General features: G+C 42.4%; 1 protein-coding gene across 5 annotated transcripts in view; it reads left to right on the top strand.

Moving 5' to 3' along the window:
- plekhf1 (pleckstrin homology domain containing, family F (with FYVE domain) member 1) overlaps positions 1 to 17542 on the top strand; it is a 30450-nt gene extending 12908 nt beyond the window's left edge. The window contains exons 2-4 of one of the 5 annotated variants that reach the window (XM_073070097.1): positions 4851 to 4921; positions 12508 to 12592; positions 12700 to 17542. In XM_073070097.1, coding sequence (XP_072926198.1) covers positions 12732 to 13541 — 810 coding nt within the window. In that variant the 5' untranslated portion in view covers positions 4851 to 4921; positions 12508 to 12592; positions 12700 to 12731 and the 3' untranslated portion in view covers positions 13542 to 17542. Of the gene's footprint in view, positions 1 to 4735; positions 4761 to 4850; positions 4922 to 12507 lie in introns of those variants that run through there. The other 4 variants (XM_073070099.1, XM_073070098.1, XM_073070101.1 and 1 more) reach the window with 4 other exon arrangements.
- Positions 17543 to 19663: the final 2121 nt, after the last annotated feature.

Genomic DNA, 19663 nt, shown 5'->3' on the forward strand with positions numbered 1-19663 from the left:
GCCCCTTGTCAAAAACAGCTCTGAACTCCTAGTGAATGTACAAGGTTTTCAAAAAATTCCCTCCGTTTCGCTCCTTACAGGCTCCCCTGAGCCTTCTCACAATGATTTCCACAATAATGGAAGCTTCATGATTTTCAGCTGGATCTGGACAGACCGACCCTAGATTATCAAGGGCTTTAGCTACTCCAACATCTGCTTCCGAGAACTCCAGCTGCAATGACAAGTAACTATTCATATGAGTAATCATCAGTACTAAGGCCCCAGATTTCTAGGGCACTGAGTGGCATCAATGGTAAATGCGTCAAATATCGGTTGTAAAATGATCTGTAGAGTAGAGTAACCTAAGAACCTGTGTCAATTATGGCTCTAGCATAAACAGTCTCAACCCATTTGGATACAGTCAAGCTTGGTCCCACTAAGCTTTCAGGAAAAGTGTTTTGCACCTTAGTGTTTTCCTTGGTACATTAATTGGAATGTGTTTTCTCCGAGATGTCAAACCATTCCCTTACTGGCTCTCTCCAAAGTTTCCCAAATTCCTTTTCTGTTTAAATAACCATTGGGTTACTTTCCAAAGGTTTTCCTGTCCTTCACACTCCCGCTTGAAATGTCCTTCCTCACCACAGTTGTAACAAAGTACTAGTCACTTCTCTCATCAAGTGACCCCTGTCAGTAGCAGCCCGTGTTTAATACGTCCTACCGGTGCGTCCGCTTTCCTGTTGGGCCTGTTACGTTTGGTGGCAGCACTAACCGACATCAACCAAAATACCTCAGCTTGCAGATTTTTCACTACATCATCAGAGAACACTTGAGTGGCATCAGAGGACACTTTAGCGACAGAGGCTACAGCTGAGGACTTGACCCTGCAGATGGTAGCCTCCCACTCCTCCGTTGTATGTTCCTCCACTCTTACTTCTCTGATCAGCTCAACAAATGAGGGAGGGGGATGCATCTAATGAGACATTCAAATGCTTAAAGCAATCTTGTCGCATGACAGCACACCCTCCACAACTTTTTCCATCCCTAATCGATTTATCCCAGCCCAAAGAATGGTCCCTTTAGAGCAGAAGCAATGCAGCTGTCTTTGTAGCCTGAAAATTTAGGATGGTATTTTCTCCTCTTACTCCTGGAATATGTGCCTGAAGCTCATCATAAGGTTCTGAAGGAAGTAGCTGGAGAGATTGCAGAGGCATTAACGATGATCTTTCAAGAATCGATAGATCCTGGCATTGTACCAGATGACTGGAAAATTGCAAATGCTACTCTGCTATTTAAGAAGGGTGGGAGGCAGCAGAAAGGAAACTATAGACCTGTTAGCCTGACATCAGTGGTTGGGAAGTTGTTGGAATCGATTGTTAGGGATGAGATTACGGAGTACCTGGAGGCACATGACAAGATAGGCCAAAGCCAGCATGGTTTCCTGAAAGGAAAATCCTGCCTGACAAACCTACTCAATTCTTTGAGGAACTGTCAAGCAGGGTAGACAAAGGAGATGCAATAGACGTGGTGTACTTGGATTTTCAGAAGGCATTTGAGAAGGTGCTGCATATGAGGCTGCTTAGCAAGATAAGAGCCCATGGAATTACAGGGGAGTTACTAGCATGTGTGGAGCATTGGCTGATGGGCAGAAAACAGAGAGTGGAATAAAGGGATCCTACTCTGGCTGGCTGCCGGTTATCTGTAGTTCCACAGGGGTCGGTGTTGGGACGGTTGCTTTTTAGATGTATGTCAATGATTTGGACTATGGGATTAATGGATTTCTGGCAAAATTTGCCGATGATACAAAGATAGGTGGAGGAGTGGGTAGAGTTGAGGAAACAGAGAGCCTGCAGATAGACTTAAATAGTTTAGGGGAATGGGCAAAGAAATGGCAAATGAAATACAATATTGGAAAATGTATGGTCATGCACTTTGATGGAAGAAATAAATGGGTAAACTATTATATAGATGGGGGGAATGCAGAGATGCAAAGGGACTTTGTGCAGGATACCCTAAAGGTTAACCTACAGGTTGAGTCAGTGGTTAAGAAGGCAAATGCATTGTTGGCATTCATTTCTAGAGGTATAGAATATAAGAGTAAGAATGTGATGTTGAGGCTCTATAAGGCACTCGTGAGACCACACAGAGTATTGTGTGTAGTTTTGGGCTCCTTAGTTTAGAAAGGATATACTGACATTGGAGGAGTTCAGAGAAGATTCACAAGAATTATTCCAGAAATGAAAGGGTTACCATATGAGGAACATCTGGCAGCTCTTGGGCTGTATTCCCTGAAGCTCAGGAGAATGAGGGGGGATCTCATAGAAACATTCCGAATGTTAAAAGGCCTGAACAGATTAGAAATGGCAAAGTTATTTCCCTTGGTAGGGGATTCTAGGACAAGAGGGCAGGACTTCAGAATTGAAGAACATCCTTTCAGAACAGAGATGTGGAGAAATTACTTTAGTCAAAGGGTGGTAAATCTGTGGAATTTGTTGCCACGAGTGGCTGTGGAGGCCAAGTCATTGGCAGAGATAGATAGGTTCTTGATTAGCCAGGGTATCAAAGGGTATGGAGAGAAGGCAGAGGAGTGGGGATGACTGGAGGAATTGGATCAGCCCAGGATTGAATGGTGGAGCAGTCTCGATGGGCCAAATGGCCTACTCCTGATCCTATATCTTATGGTCTTATAGGCTCTGTTGGGCTGTCTGTCGAACGAAAAACTTTTCCTGATGCTTGCATGTGGCCCATGGATGTGACTGATGAGTTCTCTGCCTTTAAGGACCTCAGCAGCTTGATGTTTTAGATTCTCTACCAGCTGCTGTGTTTTCATTTGATCTGAGCACTGCCACTCATTCAGTAACTGAGAAGTCTGCTCCACCCAGGTCTCACATTCCTCTTCCCCATCGGGGATGGCCGCGACTCCAAAGAATGTTCTCAGCCTACAATAACTTTGGCTCTCCATGAGTACATTTGGGCATTTATCTACCAGTGATGTAATTGCTGAATCCAGCTCAGAGTTTCCGTCATCCACTGAAGGATCCATTAGACCTTTCACATGAGAGAACTCCTTCCCCTCACATCGCAGAAATGAAAACTTGTCTGTAACGTCCTCATCCTTAGCTACTTGCCCCACTTCTCTAAAAATATGGACTGCCCATGGCCCCGCCTCTATAAGTGTCCCTACCCTATCAGGCAACACAACTTCAGTCATATCACTGCTAGTCAGGACTAACATGACATCTTTACCTGCCAATTGATCAAACCGCCATTCAACCAACCTAACTTTACCCAGTGTTAATACAAAACTCCGCTCTCTGGCAGCTCATCGGGGCTTCAGATTGAATCCTACAGCTGTCTATTCTGATTTCTCTTCCCTGTATCTCCCAACCTTTTCTGTGTACTTTGTGCATTCATAAATTAAGCCTTCAGTCATATATTCATCACCCTTTTCAATTTTGTCCTCCTTTAAGGCTTTAAGGTAAGGGGAGGGAAGTTCAAGGGGGATATTAGACGAAGGTTTTTCACTCAGAGAGTGGTTGGTGTGTGGAATGCACTGCCTGAGTCAGTGGTGGAGGCAGATACACTAGTGAAGTTTAAGAGACTACTAGACAGGTATATGGAGGAATTTAAGGTGTGGGGTTATATGGGAGGCAGGGTTTGATGGTCGGCACAACATTGTGGGCCGAAGGGCCTGTAATGTGCTGTACTATTCTATGTTCTATGTTCTATTATGTTTTTTTTTAACATTGCAACTCATCCCGTTGACTGCCATTTTGCCCTATCATCAGCCTTTCCTTGCTTACAGTCTCACTATAGATAGCCTCTGTTGTAAGCCAGCTACCCCACCATCAGCCCTATCACTTCAGTTCCCATCTCCCTACCAAATTAGTTTAAATTCTCCTAAACAGCTCTAGAAAGCCTGCCCATAAGGATATTGGTCCCCCTGGGGTCGGGATGTAACCCTTTCCTTTTGTACAGGTCATACATTCCCCAGAAGAGATTCCAATAATCCAGAAATCTGAAGCCCTGCCCCTGCAACAGTTCCTCAGCCAATCATTCACCTGCCAGATCATCCTATTCTTACTCTTACTGATGGGTGGCACAGGCAATCCAGAGATTACTATCCTGGAAGTCCTGCTTTCAGCTTTCTACCTAGTTCTCTAAAATCTCTCTTCAGGACTTCCTACCTATTGGTGCCAATATGTACCAAGGCTTCTCACTCTCCTTTAGAATACTGTAGACCCAATCTGAGGCATCTCTGACCATGGCACCTGGGAGGCAACACACATAGAAAACCTACAGCACAATACAGGACCTTCGGCCCACAAAGTTGTGCCTAACATGTCCCTACCTTAGAAATTACTAGGGTTACCCATAGCCCTCTATTTTCCTACATACCATCCAAGTGTTTCTAGCACATTCACAGGATCTCATCTCTGTTCCTCTAACTATGAAATCTCCGATCACTACTGTAGCCCTCTTCACCTCTCTTCTATTCTGACCCCCAACGCTAGAGTCAGTGTCAGAGACCCTCTCGCTGCATCTCCCCACGTTAAGTCATGTCCCTCAACTGTATCCAAAGTAGTATACTTATTATTGAGGGGATCAGCCACAGGGGTATTCTGCACTGGCTGCCCATGTCCCTTCCTGGTTAGTTTAATCAATATTCAAATTCAAAGCCAGATTCTCGAGCAAGGCATTCAAAATTTGCATAGCTCGCCTGAGCAACTGTCAAAAGTATGCGGAACATAACTGGAATAACCAGTCTGATGAAATGGTCAAGGGTAGGTTTTTCCAAAATTTATCATGCTACTTCATCAACCCTGTAAGGTAAGCAAGTTCATATATGCTTGTGTATTGACACTTTTTTTCAGAAGGCAGTGAGATCTGAAAAATTACACTGAAGCTGGTCGGTACATTCTAGACAACTGAGAAAATAGCAGAGGTAAGAGTCAATTCCTTTCCTGTTTACAGAGCAAACAAACTTATTAACCTTTGTGCATTATCAAAGGAGTGAGGTGCTTATAAAAGGTTCATTTCCCAATCATTTGAAGCTAGTCTATGATTTCCTGTAGCCCAGATTACTGCGTTACCACCAATGGCTTTGCAGAGGGAGTAATAATGCAAAATGATAAGGCTTCTTTTGATTTTGGCTTCAGTAATGAAACAGAGGCATCCTCGACTTGCACGTGAGCTGCCTGGGCTCCATTGGACCGCAGCTGAAAATGATTGTAGGATGGTGAGTGCTGAGACAAGTTACGTCAAGCGGGCCTGGGGCAAGCAGCTGTCCACACTCACTCTGCACAGCAATTATCATACTTCAGTACCCAGCCAGCACTAATCACACCATCAGCTGCCTTGTCACAACTCTGTGAGGAGCTTGTTCCAGTTCAAGTCAATCTGTTGCTTCTGAAGGAGATGTGCAGTTGGCTGCGGCAGATGGCAGGTGGTATTTTGGAAGTAATTACACCCACAGGAGAGCAGATTCTATGACTTTTGGAACACAATGCTTGAAGCCTAGATAGAAAGAGATATCCTTTAACTGCAGAAAGGGCTGGGGTATGGCCAAAGAGTTGGTGAAGGGGCAGTGGGCGGATACAGCTAAGTCTTTGTTCCGCCTGTTGAGCTGCATTCAAAAATGAAGAGCTCCTGAAGCACTCACATCTGGAAGCAAAATCTATCGCAGAAAAGTCCCATGGTCAGCTCACAGAACGTTGCTACCTGTAACTTTAGCAGTTTAAAATTATACCAGCCCCAAACTAACTGACTCAAGCTTGCACTCAATGGAAATTGATCATCAGTCAGCTTGTAAACTGATTAAGTATTTTCTTACTGCGTAGTTGATGGGATAGAGTTTGTATGGTAGTCTTTCCTAACATACATTACTTGGACTTCTGTGTGTGCTCAACAAATGGACTTAGCTGCATTACTGAGCTCGATTTTGGCAGTCCTTGGCAATGGATCATCATTTTATGGCCCATGACCTCACACTGTTTAATCTACATAGTCCAATATGCACTAACTGACAGCATGACTCAGGAGATAAGTAGCTATTCCATCTGTGTAGCCTGCAGCCTGGTGGCATGAATACCGATTTCTCCTTAAGGTAAACAAAACGCACTCCTCCCCCCTTTGGACTCTTTACTCTTCTCACCTGCCTATCACCTTCCCCTGGGTCCACCCCCTCCTTCCCTTACTCCTATGGTCCACTCTCCTCTCCCATCAAATTCTTTTCTCTCCAGCCTTTTGCCTCTCCTATCCACTTGGCTTCACCTATCGCCTTCTAGCTGGTCCTCCTTCCCCTCTCTCTAACTTTTTCCATTCTGGCATCTTCTCTTTTCCATTCCAGTCCTGAAGAAGGGTCTCAATCCAAAATGACGATGGTTTATTCCTTTCTATAGATGCAGACTCGTTTGAGTTCCTCCAGCATTTTGGGTGTGTAGCTTAGTACATTGTCTGTTGTTTAGGACCCTGAATCTAAAGCAGGAAGTGAAGGGTAAAAACAAAGTGAAATAGAAAAGAAAAGTGAAAGAGAGAAAGCAATAAAAGCTGTTAATTATAAGTAGTCATTCCAAAACTGATTAAGCACTGAAGCCATGAGATTTCACTATGGTTTGACAGTGATTAAGACTTACTGTATAAACTATCTCTAAATCCTTGCACACCAGGTAAACACTTCACCTTCAAGCATTACATTGGCATTCTGAAAAAAAGTTTATAGTTTAACAACCGTCAATATATCATCTTATCTTATAATTAAAGAACGTGTTAAGGAACTGGAGCTGCAGCTTGATGATTTTCAGCTGGTACGGGAGATTGAGGAAGTGATAACCAAGAGCTACAGGGAAGTGGCCACCACTTGGTTGCAGGTGCTGGGCAACTGGGTGACTGTCAGGAGAAGGAAGAGAAATGAGCAGCCAGAGCAGAGAACCCCTGTGGCCATTCCCCTCAATAACAAGTATTCCACTTTGCATACTGTTGAGGGGGACACCTACCGGGGAGAGATGCAGCGACCGGGTCTACGCCACAAAAGTTAGATAGATAGATAGATAGATAGATAGATACTTTATTCATCCCCATGGGGAAATTCAACATTTTTTCTAATGTCCCATACACTTATTGTAGCAAAACTAATTACATACAATACTTAACTCAGTAAAAATATGATATGCATCTAAAATCACCCTCTCAAAAAGCATTAATAATAGCTTTTAAAAAGTTCTTAAGTAGTTTACTTAAATACATTGACTCCTAACCCCGGCACTTTAACATATCTTACTCCTGGCAGTTGAATTGTAAAGCCGAATGGCATTGGGGAGTATTGATCTCTTCATCCTGTCTGAGGAGCATTGCATCGATAGCAACCTGTCGCTGAAACTGCTCTCTGTCTCTGGATGGTGCTATGTAGAGGATGTTCAGGGTTTTCCATAATTGACCATAGCCTACTCAGCGCCCTTCGCTCTGCTACCGATGTTATACTCTCCAGTACTTTGCCCACAACAGAGCCTGCCTTCCTTACCAGCTTATTAAGACGTGAGGTGTCACAGCGTTGGCGCTGTGGCTCAGAACAGAAGAGAGATGAGGAGATCTGCTTTAGTAAAAGGAGATTTGATGGTTAGAGGAATGGAGATGAGATCCTGTGGACGCAGTAAAGACACCTAGAGGGTGTGTTACCTGGGTCCTAGATGTCTTCAATCTGGTCCACAGCATTCTAAAGCAGGAGGGTGAGCAGCCAGAAGTCTTGGTACATATTGACACTAATGACATAGGCAGGGAATGCGTCAACCATGGGTGACAAGAAGTCAAAGCCAACATAAAAGCTATAATAGAGTAAAAATTAGTGGGAAGTTAGAAGATTGGGAAGCTTTTAAAAACCAACAGAAGGCAACTAAAAATGTCATGAAGGAAAAGATAGAATACAAAGCTAAACAATAATATTAAAGAGAATACCAAAAGTTACCTCAGATATACTGTACAAGTGAGGTGGAGTAGATGCATTGGACAACAGATATTTTTGAAAGTTTTGTTCCTCAGAAACCGATTTTATGTTTATGATAGACCGCTTGAAGCTGAACACAACTATAATTTCAGACTACTTGTATCACATAGGAATTTGGAGAAACAAGAAATTAACTTTTATTGAATATAATATGTTTAATTGCTTAACTGTGCAATAGTTCTACTAAGCTAAAATGTTTTGTTGATAATTTTCATTAATCTTCTCGCTTAAGTGTCCAACAATATTCAACCAGCATTGATGGATTCCAGTTATCCTGGTACTGTTTTGCACGATTGCCATGACCTGCTGGAATCTTTTACCGTCACTAACAACATCACGATTTGCAGGAAAGAAGTGTAAATGGGAATGCGGAAAATGAATCTTTAGTGACATGTTGCACTTCATGGTTTCAGCTTACATTGTGGACAGTATTTTAATTGACTTCATCTATGAACTGAAATAGCCAATACAGGCAGTTTCAAAAAAGATGGTAGGTGATAGGGAAATTTCATGGTGATTTTCATGATCAGCAAACCAAAATCCATAAAATACACCCCAAAGTATCCAGAAACCAAAATCTTTGTTGTCCAGTGATATCAGACTGCTGGATAATTATGCTGGAGACGTGGTAACAGAGGACAACAAAATGGCAGATGAACAGAATAGGTATTTTGCATCAGTCTTCACTATGGAAGGCACTTGTGGTATGCTGGAAGATCGACAGTGTTAGGGACCAGAAGTGAGTGAAGTTTTCTTTACTTGGGAGAAGGTGCTTGGAAAACTTAGAAGTCTGAAGGTAGATAAGTCACCTGGACCAGATGGTCTACACCCCAGGGTTCTGAAAGAGGGGGCTGAGGAGATTGTGGAGGCATTAATAATGATCTTTCCTTCAGCATGGTTCCAGAGGACTGGAAAATTGCAAATGTCACTCCACTCTTCAAGATGGGAAAGAGGCAGAAGAAAGGAAATTATAGGCCAATTAGTCTGAACTCAGTGGTCGGGAAGATGGTGGAGTCAATTGTTAATGATGTAGTTTTGGGGTGCTTGGAGGCACATAATAAAATAGGCCATAGTCAGCACATAGGCCTTAAAGGAAAATCTTCCCTGACAAATCTGTTGGAATTCTTTGAAGAAATAACAAGCAGGATAGACAAAGATTGGTGAATGTTGTGAATTTGGATTTTCAGAAGGCCTTTGACAAGGTACCACACATGAGACTGCTTAACATGTTAAGGGCCCAAGGTATTGCAGGAAAGATTCCAGCATGGATAGAGTATTGGCTTAATAGCAGGAGGCAAAGATTGGGAATAAAGGAGCCTTTTTTGGTTGGCTGCCGGTGACTAGTGGTGTTCCACAGGGTTCTGTGTTGGGACTGCTTCTTTTTATGATATATGTCAATGATTTGGATGACATAATTGATGGCTTTGTGGCCAAGTTTGTGGATGATACAAAGATAGGTGGAGGGGCAGATGGTGTTGAGAAAGCAGAGAGGCTACACAAGGATTTGGACAGATTAGGAGAATGAGTAAAGAAGTGGCAGATGGAATACAGTGTCAGGGAATGTATGGCCATGCACTTCGATAGAAGAAATAAAAGTGTAGACTATTTTCTAAATGGAGGAAAACATTCAAAAATGAGGTGCAAAGGGACACTGAGGTGCAAAGAGACATGGGAGTCCTTGTGCAGGATTCACTGTAAGTCAATTTGCAAGTTGAGTCTGAAAGAGCTTGGTAATCCTTGTGCAGGTTTCCCTAAAAAATAATTTGCAGGGTGAGTCGGTGGTGAGGAAGGCAAATCTCTTATTAGCATTCATTCAAGACGACGAGAATATAAAAGCAAAAGTGTAATGCTGAAACTTTATAAGGTCATACTTGGAGCACTGTGAGCAGTTTTGGGCCCCTTATCTAGTAAAGGGTGTGCTGACTTTGGAGAGGGTTCAAAGTATGTTCACGAAAATGATTCCAGGATTGAAAGGCTTATCATATGAGGAACTTTTGATGGCTCTAGACCTGTACTTACTGGAATTCAGAAGAATCAAGGGGGATCTTAATGAAACATTGAATGTTGAAAGGCCTCGATAGAGTGGATGGGGAGAGAATGTTTCCTATGGTAGGGCAGTCTGAGACCAGATGACACAGCCTCAGAATAGAGGGACATCCATTTAGAACAGAGATGAAAAGGAAGTTCTTTATTCAGAGTGTGTTGAATCTATGGAATTTGTTGCCACAGACAGATGAGGAGGCCGGGTCATTGGTTATATTTAAGGCAGAGATTGATAGATTTTTGATTAGTCAGGGCATGAAGGGATATTGGAAGAAGGCAATAGATTGGGGCTGAGAGGGAAATGGATCAGCCATGATGAAATATATAACAGAAATAAAGACAGTGGGGCACACTGATCAAAATAGGCATGGTGAGTCTTAATTCTATTTCCCATCTTTTGGTCCCTGAATATGCACATCCAGTCAAAGATTAAATGTTTTATGACTTTTTCCATCCTCTCAGGCAGAGAGTTCTAGAGAACGAGTATATTTTGATTCAAGTGATTTTGCCTCGACTCCCTTCAAGAGCCCAAACACTGACTCCTATGGCACACAACTAGTTTTTGGCCTCTACTCCAAAAGACAAGTTTCAAATACTACCCTCTTCTTCCTACCTCTGAGCCAGTTTTGAGTTTACCTAACCAGCTGTCCCTCCACTCTACCCTTCCAGATGAGCCTACCGTGTGAGACCTTGTTAAAAAGCCTTTTAAAGGCCAAATTCATATCCACTGCCCTACCCTCACCTAAATTTTTGCTTTCCTTCAAAAAATTCTGAAAGATTTCTCAAGCACAGCTTTCCACACAGAAAACCATATTGACTCCTACTAATTAGTCATTGTCTATTCAAATGCTGGTAGATCCTGTCCCTCAGAATTCTTCCTAGTAACCTACCCACTACTGATATCAGGCTGACTGGCCTGTAGTTCACTGGCTTATCCTTGCTGCATTTCATAAACAATGGAATGACATTAGTCACCTTGCAGTCTTCAGGAACTTCAACCTCTTCCCATGGCCTATAGCTTTGTCACTGTCAAACACACTATCAATGCTGGTGCAACAATTCATCAGCAATATTCTTGAACATAGCTTCTACATCTAAATCTAAATCATTGATATGAACTACAGACAGAGCAGGCTATGATAAAAAAAAAAACCCTACAGTTTTCAGTTATACCAATATACATCTATTATTCTCATTTGTTTTATCTCATTGAACCAGCTTTAAAATCTTTGCAGCTCATGGATTCTACTTTTCTACCACTTGGGATTTTTGCAAAATATTAATGACATTCAGAAAAAAGAATCACATTCGTTGGTAGTTTTGACAGGAACACTGGAAGTAAGACGCCATGGATGGTCAACCTCTTTGGGTGACTGCAGTTGGTCATGTGCACTGGGAGGAAGTTGTGGTGCCCTATTCTGTGAACCATGCTCATAAGATGGGATGAAACAGCCCAGTAGAAGACCTCCCCTGTGATCACACTGGAAGCCATACCTCAATCCAAGGGCAGATGGCCAACTGTCTCAGGATCTCAATTAGCTGCATAATCAGATTTTGATTTTACCTGGAATAGACAGTGCTGGTAATTATTTCTGGATGAAATTGCACAATTGGAACAAGCACTCTGGCCATATTCCACAGATATTTTCCCAGTCACTCAAGTGCAATATCCATCATAGTCTTTACCAGTAAAATAAGATCTCACATTTCCTCACTACAACTGCCACAAAGCTATCTCACTCAGACTGGGTGTAGCTTATTCCTTGCTTCACTAGCTGAAGGGGACAATAATCTCATACGCTTTAAAATCAACAGGGAGATTTTGTTCAGCATTTCACTTTTGAGAAATTCATTCAGTAACTGCTTCAGTAGTGGCATTATTGACATGAATCCATTAGTGAAGGCGCTACAATGCATGCCACTTTCTCGTAGTTGACCTAAAAATCTGAAAACGTATTAAATATAATGTTTGTCAAACAAATAATTTATTCTTAAACCTATTTTATCAATTTTTTCAGGATCACGAATCTTGGCTCATATCAAAGCCAAATATATCTTTTTTTTCTTTATTTTTGCCTTCGAACATGATTACCATTTGACATTTCGAGAAATCCCTTCAGGAAGGAGTCCATTAGCACAGCACCTGTTGGGAAATAACAGCCAATACATTAGGATGTTAATCTCAACCGCTTTATCACAAAGCAAATAAATGAAGATGGATGCTGTCTAAGAGAAAAGGAAGTAGGACCAAAAAAAAGCAAAAAAACTGTGCACTAAAATTTGGCAGCCTAACATCACCACAATAATCAGACTTATGGGAAGGTGGGAGCTTTAAAGAGACAAAAGACTATCTTTTCGCTTCTAGCATAGATTTTTCAAAAGTGCTTCATTAATTTGGGAGCAACAACTGAATATATTTTTGTCAATGTAATACGGTTGTAAATCAGACACTGAGAACTTTCACAATTTTTATTTTTATTTTCATTTAGAGATACAGCTCAGTAAGAGGCCCTTCCAGCCCAACAAGCCTGTGCTACCAAATTATACCTATGTGACGACTTGACCTACTAACCAGTACGTATTTGGAATGTGGGAGGAAACCAGAGCACCCAGAGGAAACCCACACGTTTTGGAAAATATTTAACCAAAAGCTGTTTATCTTTTCTTTTCTTAAACAACAGGATTAGGCTTTTAACAAGGGCTTGGAAATAGTATGGCAGATCACCTGATAAACACAGAGATGAATGCACAACGAATTGCTGCAGTTGAAAATTGCTTCGGAGCAAACGGCCAACCTCTAGCCCTGCCTGGGCGGGTGCTTGTAGGTGAGGGATTATTGACAAAAGTCTGTCGCAAGAAACCAAAGGCCCGAGTGTTTTTCTTGTTTAATGACATCCTGGTGTATGGAACTGTCATCATCCATAAAACAAAATATGCTGGCCAGCAGATAATACCTCTGGAGAATGTTACTGTTCAAAACCTTGAAGACAGTTATGAGCAGAAAAACCAATGGCTGATAAAAACATCACGGAAATCATTTGTGGTGAGTGCTGCAACCCCTCTTGAAAAAGAAGACTGGATGAGGCATATTGGCAACTGTGTGAAACAGCTACTGGAACAGACTGGAAAGACACCACCTACTGATCATGCAGCTCCTTGGATACCGGACAAGATGACTGAAATCTGTATGCGGTGCACTCAAAAGAAATTCAGTACCGTGATCCGGAGACATCACTGCCGGAAATGTGGCTTTGTGGTGTGTCATTCCTGCTCGAAGAACAAATTTCTTATGCCTCAGCAGTCCTCAAAGCCTTTAAGGGTATGCACACTATGTTACCATCAGTTAATGGAAGAGAAGAGCAAGGAATGCAGAAAAGCAGATGACGTGAATGATCAGAGAGCTATGGTGGCCAGCAATGACGAAGATAGTGAGAAATCCAGCGATGATGAGAAAACAGAGCAATGGCCGGAGCAGGAGCAGTTCTTCTCATCCGGTTGCTCTTGGTCCTCTTTCCACACTTAATCCTGATCAGAGACAATCAGCTTCATAAACTCAAAGCAAAAGGTTAAGAAATTTGCTTTAAGTAATTTTACAGAAAAATACTGAACTTAAAACTATAGTTTCAATGTATGCTAACCTGAGTAGAAGTAATCCTGAGCTTTACATGGCAAAGCATGTTTTTGTTTGCTAATTGAGAGTCTGTGGACTAGAGACATGATTAATTTGATAAATTGCTTATTCACACCTTAAATCTTCCAAGATGAACAAAATTATGTGAATACTTACATAATTTTGATGCTGTGTATATTCCAAGATTCAAGATTGTTTAAAGTCATTTCCAGTGTACAAGTGGAAAGGAGAATGAAATAATTGTTACTCTGATCTGATGCTGCATGAAAAAACACAATAATTTCAAGAACACAATAATAAAAAACACTAAACTTAAATACATAAAATAGCTTATATGCATAAATTGATGCTAGGCACAAGAGTGTCTGTACATAAAAAAAATGATAAAGTGGTGGTGGGGGTGTTGAGAGATGGGTTAGCAGTTGGAGGTGTTGACTGTCCTTACTACTTGGGGAAAGTAATGGCTTTTGAGCCTGGTGGTCCTGGCGTGGATGCTATGTAGCCTCCTCCCTAGTGGGAGTGGAACAAACAGTCCTTGAGCAGAGTGGGTGGGATCCTTCATGATGTTACTGACCCATTCCCTGCACCTTACTCCCTGATGCTGGGTGGGCTGGAGCCGGTGATGCTTTAGGACCATGAGCAATTGTGTGAGATGTGCTCTCCCAGGGGATTGATACCGCTTGCAGTTTCCACTGCTATGCCACCAATGGAAACGAAACTGTGGGTGATACGAGTTCTCCTGAAGGTGATAACTATCTCCTTTGTCTTACTGACATTGAGGAAAAGGTTATTTGCCTAGGACCCAGGCCTGAAACTCTTCCACCACCTCTCTGCAGGCTGCCTCATCCTTGTTGGCGATGAGCCCCACTATTGTCATGTCTTCGGTGAACTTGACACTGTGATTACTCAGGTTTTTGCCCATGGAGTCATGTGTGAACAGAATATACAGCAATGGGCTCAGCTCACAGCCCTGGGGAGCACCTATGTTGAGGATGATGGGGAGGAAGGAGCATTTGTCCCTCCTCACTATCTGAGGTCTGTTGGTTGGGAAGTCCAACACCCAGCTGAACAGTGGTGTATTTAGACCAAGGAGTAGGAGTTTGTTCACCAAGGTCTGTGGGACAATAGTGTTTAACGCTGAACTGAATCCAAAAAAGCATTTCTGAATGAAATGGTTTGGGATGTTGCCTGATTCAAAATCGAGTTCATCTAAGGGCATAGCAGAGGCGCAACATTGGATTTAGCAACAATGAACCTGGAAAATAAAAACAATAAAAGTTACTGCTCTTCAGAGTCTGTAGATTCTTTTTACATTACAGCAGAATTATAGAATCACAGAATATTCGCAGCCAAGGAGTCTGTTCAAATCACTGTCTGCGCTGTATTTAAGATCAAAGTTCTACTTCATTTGAAGTCCTTTCTATCTGAACCCAAAGACTGAGTACTTATCGTAATAACTAATTACCGCGGGACAATGAAAAGTCAACACACAGATCAGACCAGACAAGGATGGCAGATTTCCGTCCCTGAAGGACACTGGGAAACTTCCTTGTTATTTTCATGGTTATCTAATCCTGGCTGCTTTGGAAGAAATCAAACTCCTATCTTTGATCAATGGTTTTTGGATTTAATCACCATGCTTAATCATCACCACTCATTAATCCAAGAGCACAGGTGAAAGAGTGGCTGAGGAGATGGTGCAGGAGACAGGGTTTCGATTTCTTGGATCATTGGAACCTTTTCTGGGGAAGGGGTGACCTGTAGAATAGGGACAGGTTACACCTAAATTGGAAAGGAGCCAATATCCTGGCAGGAAGGTTTTCTGATGCTACTCAGGAAAGTTTAAACAAGTTTTGCAGGGGCTGGGGACTGAAGCACCAGGTCAGTAAGGGAAGGATCAAAGAGGAAGGAAGATGTCAGGGAAAGTATTACAAAATAAGATGGCGGCACGACGGCAGCGCACAGCGGCCACTTCAGGATGAATATCTGTTATCTGTTAAGTAGGATGCCATGCACAATCCTGATTTGATGGAAATGGACGTGAGAAGCACGGAGGAACATCTGGTGAAACTTCTGACATGCCTGTTTCGCTGCCGCTGCCGCTGCTGCTGTGTGATCGAAAAATCTCCGGAGAGGAAGGCCCCGAATCCTCAGCTTTGCCTGTTGTTTGGCGGCCGGGGCCAGGGTCGAAGCGCTCGGCAGAGATGGTGCTTGATGCTCGGTGTCAGAGGCTTGAAGTTTTCGGACGGACTGAGAGTTGGCTGTGGTCGGGTGCTTCCAGAGGCTGCATCAGGAAGTTTTGCGGTGCTGGAGGTTCATGGCAGGAAGAGTTTTCTTCCTTCTACCATCTGCGTGAAATGATGGGCTGTCGAGGACTTTGAGACTTTTTTTTACTGTGCCCATGGTCTGCTCTTTATCAAATTACGGTATTGCTTTGCACTGTTGTAACTATATGTTATAATTATGTGTTTTTTTTCAGTTAGTCTTGGTCTGTCTTGTGTTTCTGTGATATCATACTGGAGGAACATTGTATCACTTCTTAATGCATGCATTACTAAATGACAATAAATGAAGACTGAGTGTCCTCATAATCTAATCTAATCTAAATCAAATGGCAGAAGGGAAATTTCCTGAATCACTGAATGTGTGCCTGGGGGTCCTTAATGATGGACACCACTCCTAGAAGATAACTTGGATAGTACAGAGGCTGGTACCCATGATGGAACTGACTAATTTTACAACTTTCTGCAACTTACTTAGATCTTGTGCAGTGGCGCCCCCCCCCCCCCATACGAGATGTTGATGCAGCTAGTCAGAATGCTCTTCACAGTACATTTGTAGAAGTTTCTCAATGTTTTAGATGACAAACCAAATCTCCTCAATCTCCTATTGAAATATAGCCACTGTCTAGCCTTCTTCATAGTTGCATCGATTTGCCGTGACTCAGACACCCAGGAACTTGAAATTGCTCACTCTCTCTGCTTCTGATACCTCTATAGGAATCGGTTCATGTTCCCTCGTCCTACCCTTTCTGAAGTCTACAGTCAGCTCTTTGGTCTTACTGATGTCAAGTGCAAGGTTGTTGCTGTGATACCACTCAATTAGCTGGTATATCTCGCTTCTGTACGTCCTCTAGTCACCATATGAGATTCTGCCAGCAGTTATATCATCAGCAAACTTACAGATGGCATTTGAGCTGTACCTAGTGTTACGAATGTGCCACAGCTCTGAGGGGCCGAAGGGTGCGGGGTAGCCCCCTCCTTTGTGAGAATCGCAAGATCACTATTACATCAGTTCAGGAGACCCAGGAAATGAGAGAAAGACATGCAGAATCCACAAAGAGTTGGAATGTGTCCTGGCCTCCGAAAGGCGGACCCATTGATACCGGCTATTGTCTCTTGGAGACGGACTTGTGTATTACATCCTGTACTATGCATCGAAGCCCCAGGCAATGAACCGAGGGGGAGGTTGGTGGAGGGATTGCATCATCCCAACCTGATTGACACCTGAGACCCTGTGAGTCAGGATAAAAAGAGGGTCTGTGGGAACAGCCCCTCAGACGCACCAGAAGAAACGCTAACGATCCCGTAATAGCAAAAACCAGTGGAAGGCCACGTGCGTCCTTTTCCGTTTGCCCCGGAATCGGTGGGCCCTGTACCACAGCAGAACGGTTTTTAGCTAACAACGGGGAAACCAACTCCCAACGACTCTCGAAGGATTGACATCATAAAAGGAATGGGCAAGTTTTAACCCGTCTTTCTCTCCAACTCAAAAGCTGCAGCTTGAATGAACTGAGTGACTTTTATATTTCCATCGGACAATACATTATCCCCTAGACAACGATAGAGCTATTTCTTATTGATTACTATTAGACCCGTGCTTTTAGATTTAGTATTGATGACATATATTATCTGTAAGTTTGCCTTGATATTATTTTTTTTTATCAATAAATACTGTTAAAAATAGTACCATCAGACTTCAATGGACCTCTCTATCTTTGCTGGTAAGTGACCCAGTTACGGGGTACGTAACACTAGCCACACAGTCATGGGTATAGAGAGAGAGAGTAGAGCAGTGGGCTAACACACATCCCTGTGGTGTGCCAGTGTTGATTGTCAGTGAGGTAGAGATGTTATTTCCAATCCACACAAATTGTGATCTTCATGTTAGGAAGTCAAAGATCCAGTTGCAGAAGGAGGTACAGAGATCCAGGTTCTGGAGCTTTTTAATCAGGACTGTAAGAATAATGATGTTAAGCACTGAGCTATAGTCAATAAACAGCATCCAGACATAGGTATTTATAATGTCCAGATGATCGAAGACCCCATGGATAGCCATTGAGATTGCATGTGCCATAGACCTACTGTGACAATAGGCAAATTGCAGTGGGTCCAGGTCCTTACCGAGACAAGTTGATTCTAGCCATGATCAACCTCTCAAAGCATTTCATCACCGTAGATGTGAGTGTTGCTGGACAATAGTCATTAAAGCAGCTCACACTACCCTTCTTGGGCACTAGTATAAATGTTGCACTTTTGAAGCCGGTGGGAACTTCAACTGAAGCAATGAGAAATTGAGAATGTCTTTGAATACCCCTGCCAGCTGTAAAAAGATGCAATCAGATGTAAGCATGAATGAATAAAACAAAATTACTGCCAATATAAAATAACTATTGGAAGAAAATGGTTTCAAATGACTTCAGGTAGACAGGAACACCTCACCTTATGATGAAGTTTGTCTGATAGTCATGCAAATTTGGGTAGTCATGATGTCAGTATTGGTAGGTTGGCTTAAACAATCATAGATTGAAAACTGGCTGTTGCATAGACAACAAGCAGCTGGAATAAAAGGGCTGATTTTCACACTGGAGGGATGTAAATATTAGAATGTCCCAGGAATTATTTCTTGGCCCTCAATTGTTTACTATTTCTATTAATGATCCAGAGGAGCGAATAAAATAAGGTTTCCAAGTTTATTAGGTAGAAGGGCTTACTGTGACGAGGACGTTTGTTTTTACACTGAGATATAAATAGATTGAGAGTCAGAGACACAAAGGAATGTAGATGCTGCAAGACCCATCAAATTTCTCCAGCAGTTTGTAGATAGATTGAATTACTGGGCAAAGTTAGGCAATTGGAGTTTAATGTGGGGAAGTGCGAGGCATTAAATGGATACAAAAGTTGTATTTTTATGTAAATGAAGACAGATTGCAAATGAGTGAGCTCCAGAGTGAGCTGAGTGTTTCAGTGCGCTGATCGCTAACAGCATGAAGACAGGTCCATGAAGAAGGCAAACAGCACAGTGGCAAAGGGGTTAGAATTTAATAAGAAGATATTGCTACAGTTGTACAGTTAGAGTTTAACAGTAAGAATATCTTGCTACAATTGTACAGAGTACTGGCAAGGCTACCCCTGCAGTACCATAGACAGTTTTGGTCCCTTTATATTAAAAAATTGAATATACTCCTATTGGAGGCCAACCAGAATCACTAGGCTAGTTCCTGGGGTGAGAGGACTGTTCCATCTAGAGTAGCTAAACAGGCTGTGCCTGTCTTCCTTGATGGTTAGAAACATAAGGGGTGGCCGTAATGAAACATACCATATCCCAAATGGGGCTTAATAGGATAGATACTGAGACCTGCTGAGTTCTTTCAGAATTTTGTGTGTATTGCTTTAGATACTGAGAAGATTTTGATAATGCGAGAGACATAAACAAGAAGACATTGATACAAAATAGGTCAGTCATTTAGAACAAAGATGTGCAGATATTTCTTCTCTCGGAGAATAATGAACCTCTGGATTTCTGTGCCCCCAGGGCGGTAGGGTCCAGATCACTGCATATGTAAAATCAAGGAATTGAGGGTTATGGTGGAGCTGGTACAGAAGAGGAGATGAGGTCTGCATTGATCAGGAATGATCATATTGAATCTGAGCAGGCCTGTGGGGCTTGAGGGACTCCCACACTTAGTTTCATCCTTTCTAGGGGTGCTTTTGGTTTTACAAAGGAAGGATTGG

This window comes from Hemitrygon akajei, chromosome 17 (genome assembly GCF_048418815.1).
Source record: "Hemitrygon akajei chromosome 17, sHemAka1.3, whole genome shotgun sequence".
NCBI lineage: Eukaryota > Metazoa > Chordata > Chondrichthyes > Myliobatiformes > Dasyatidae > Hemitrygon > Hemitrygon akajei.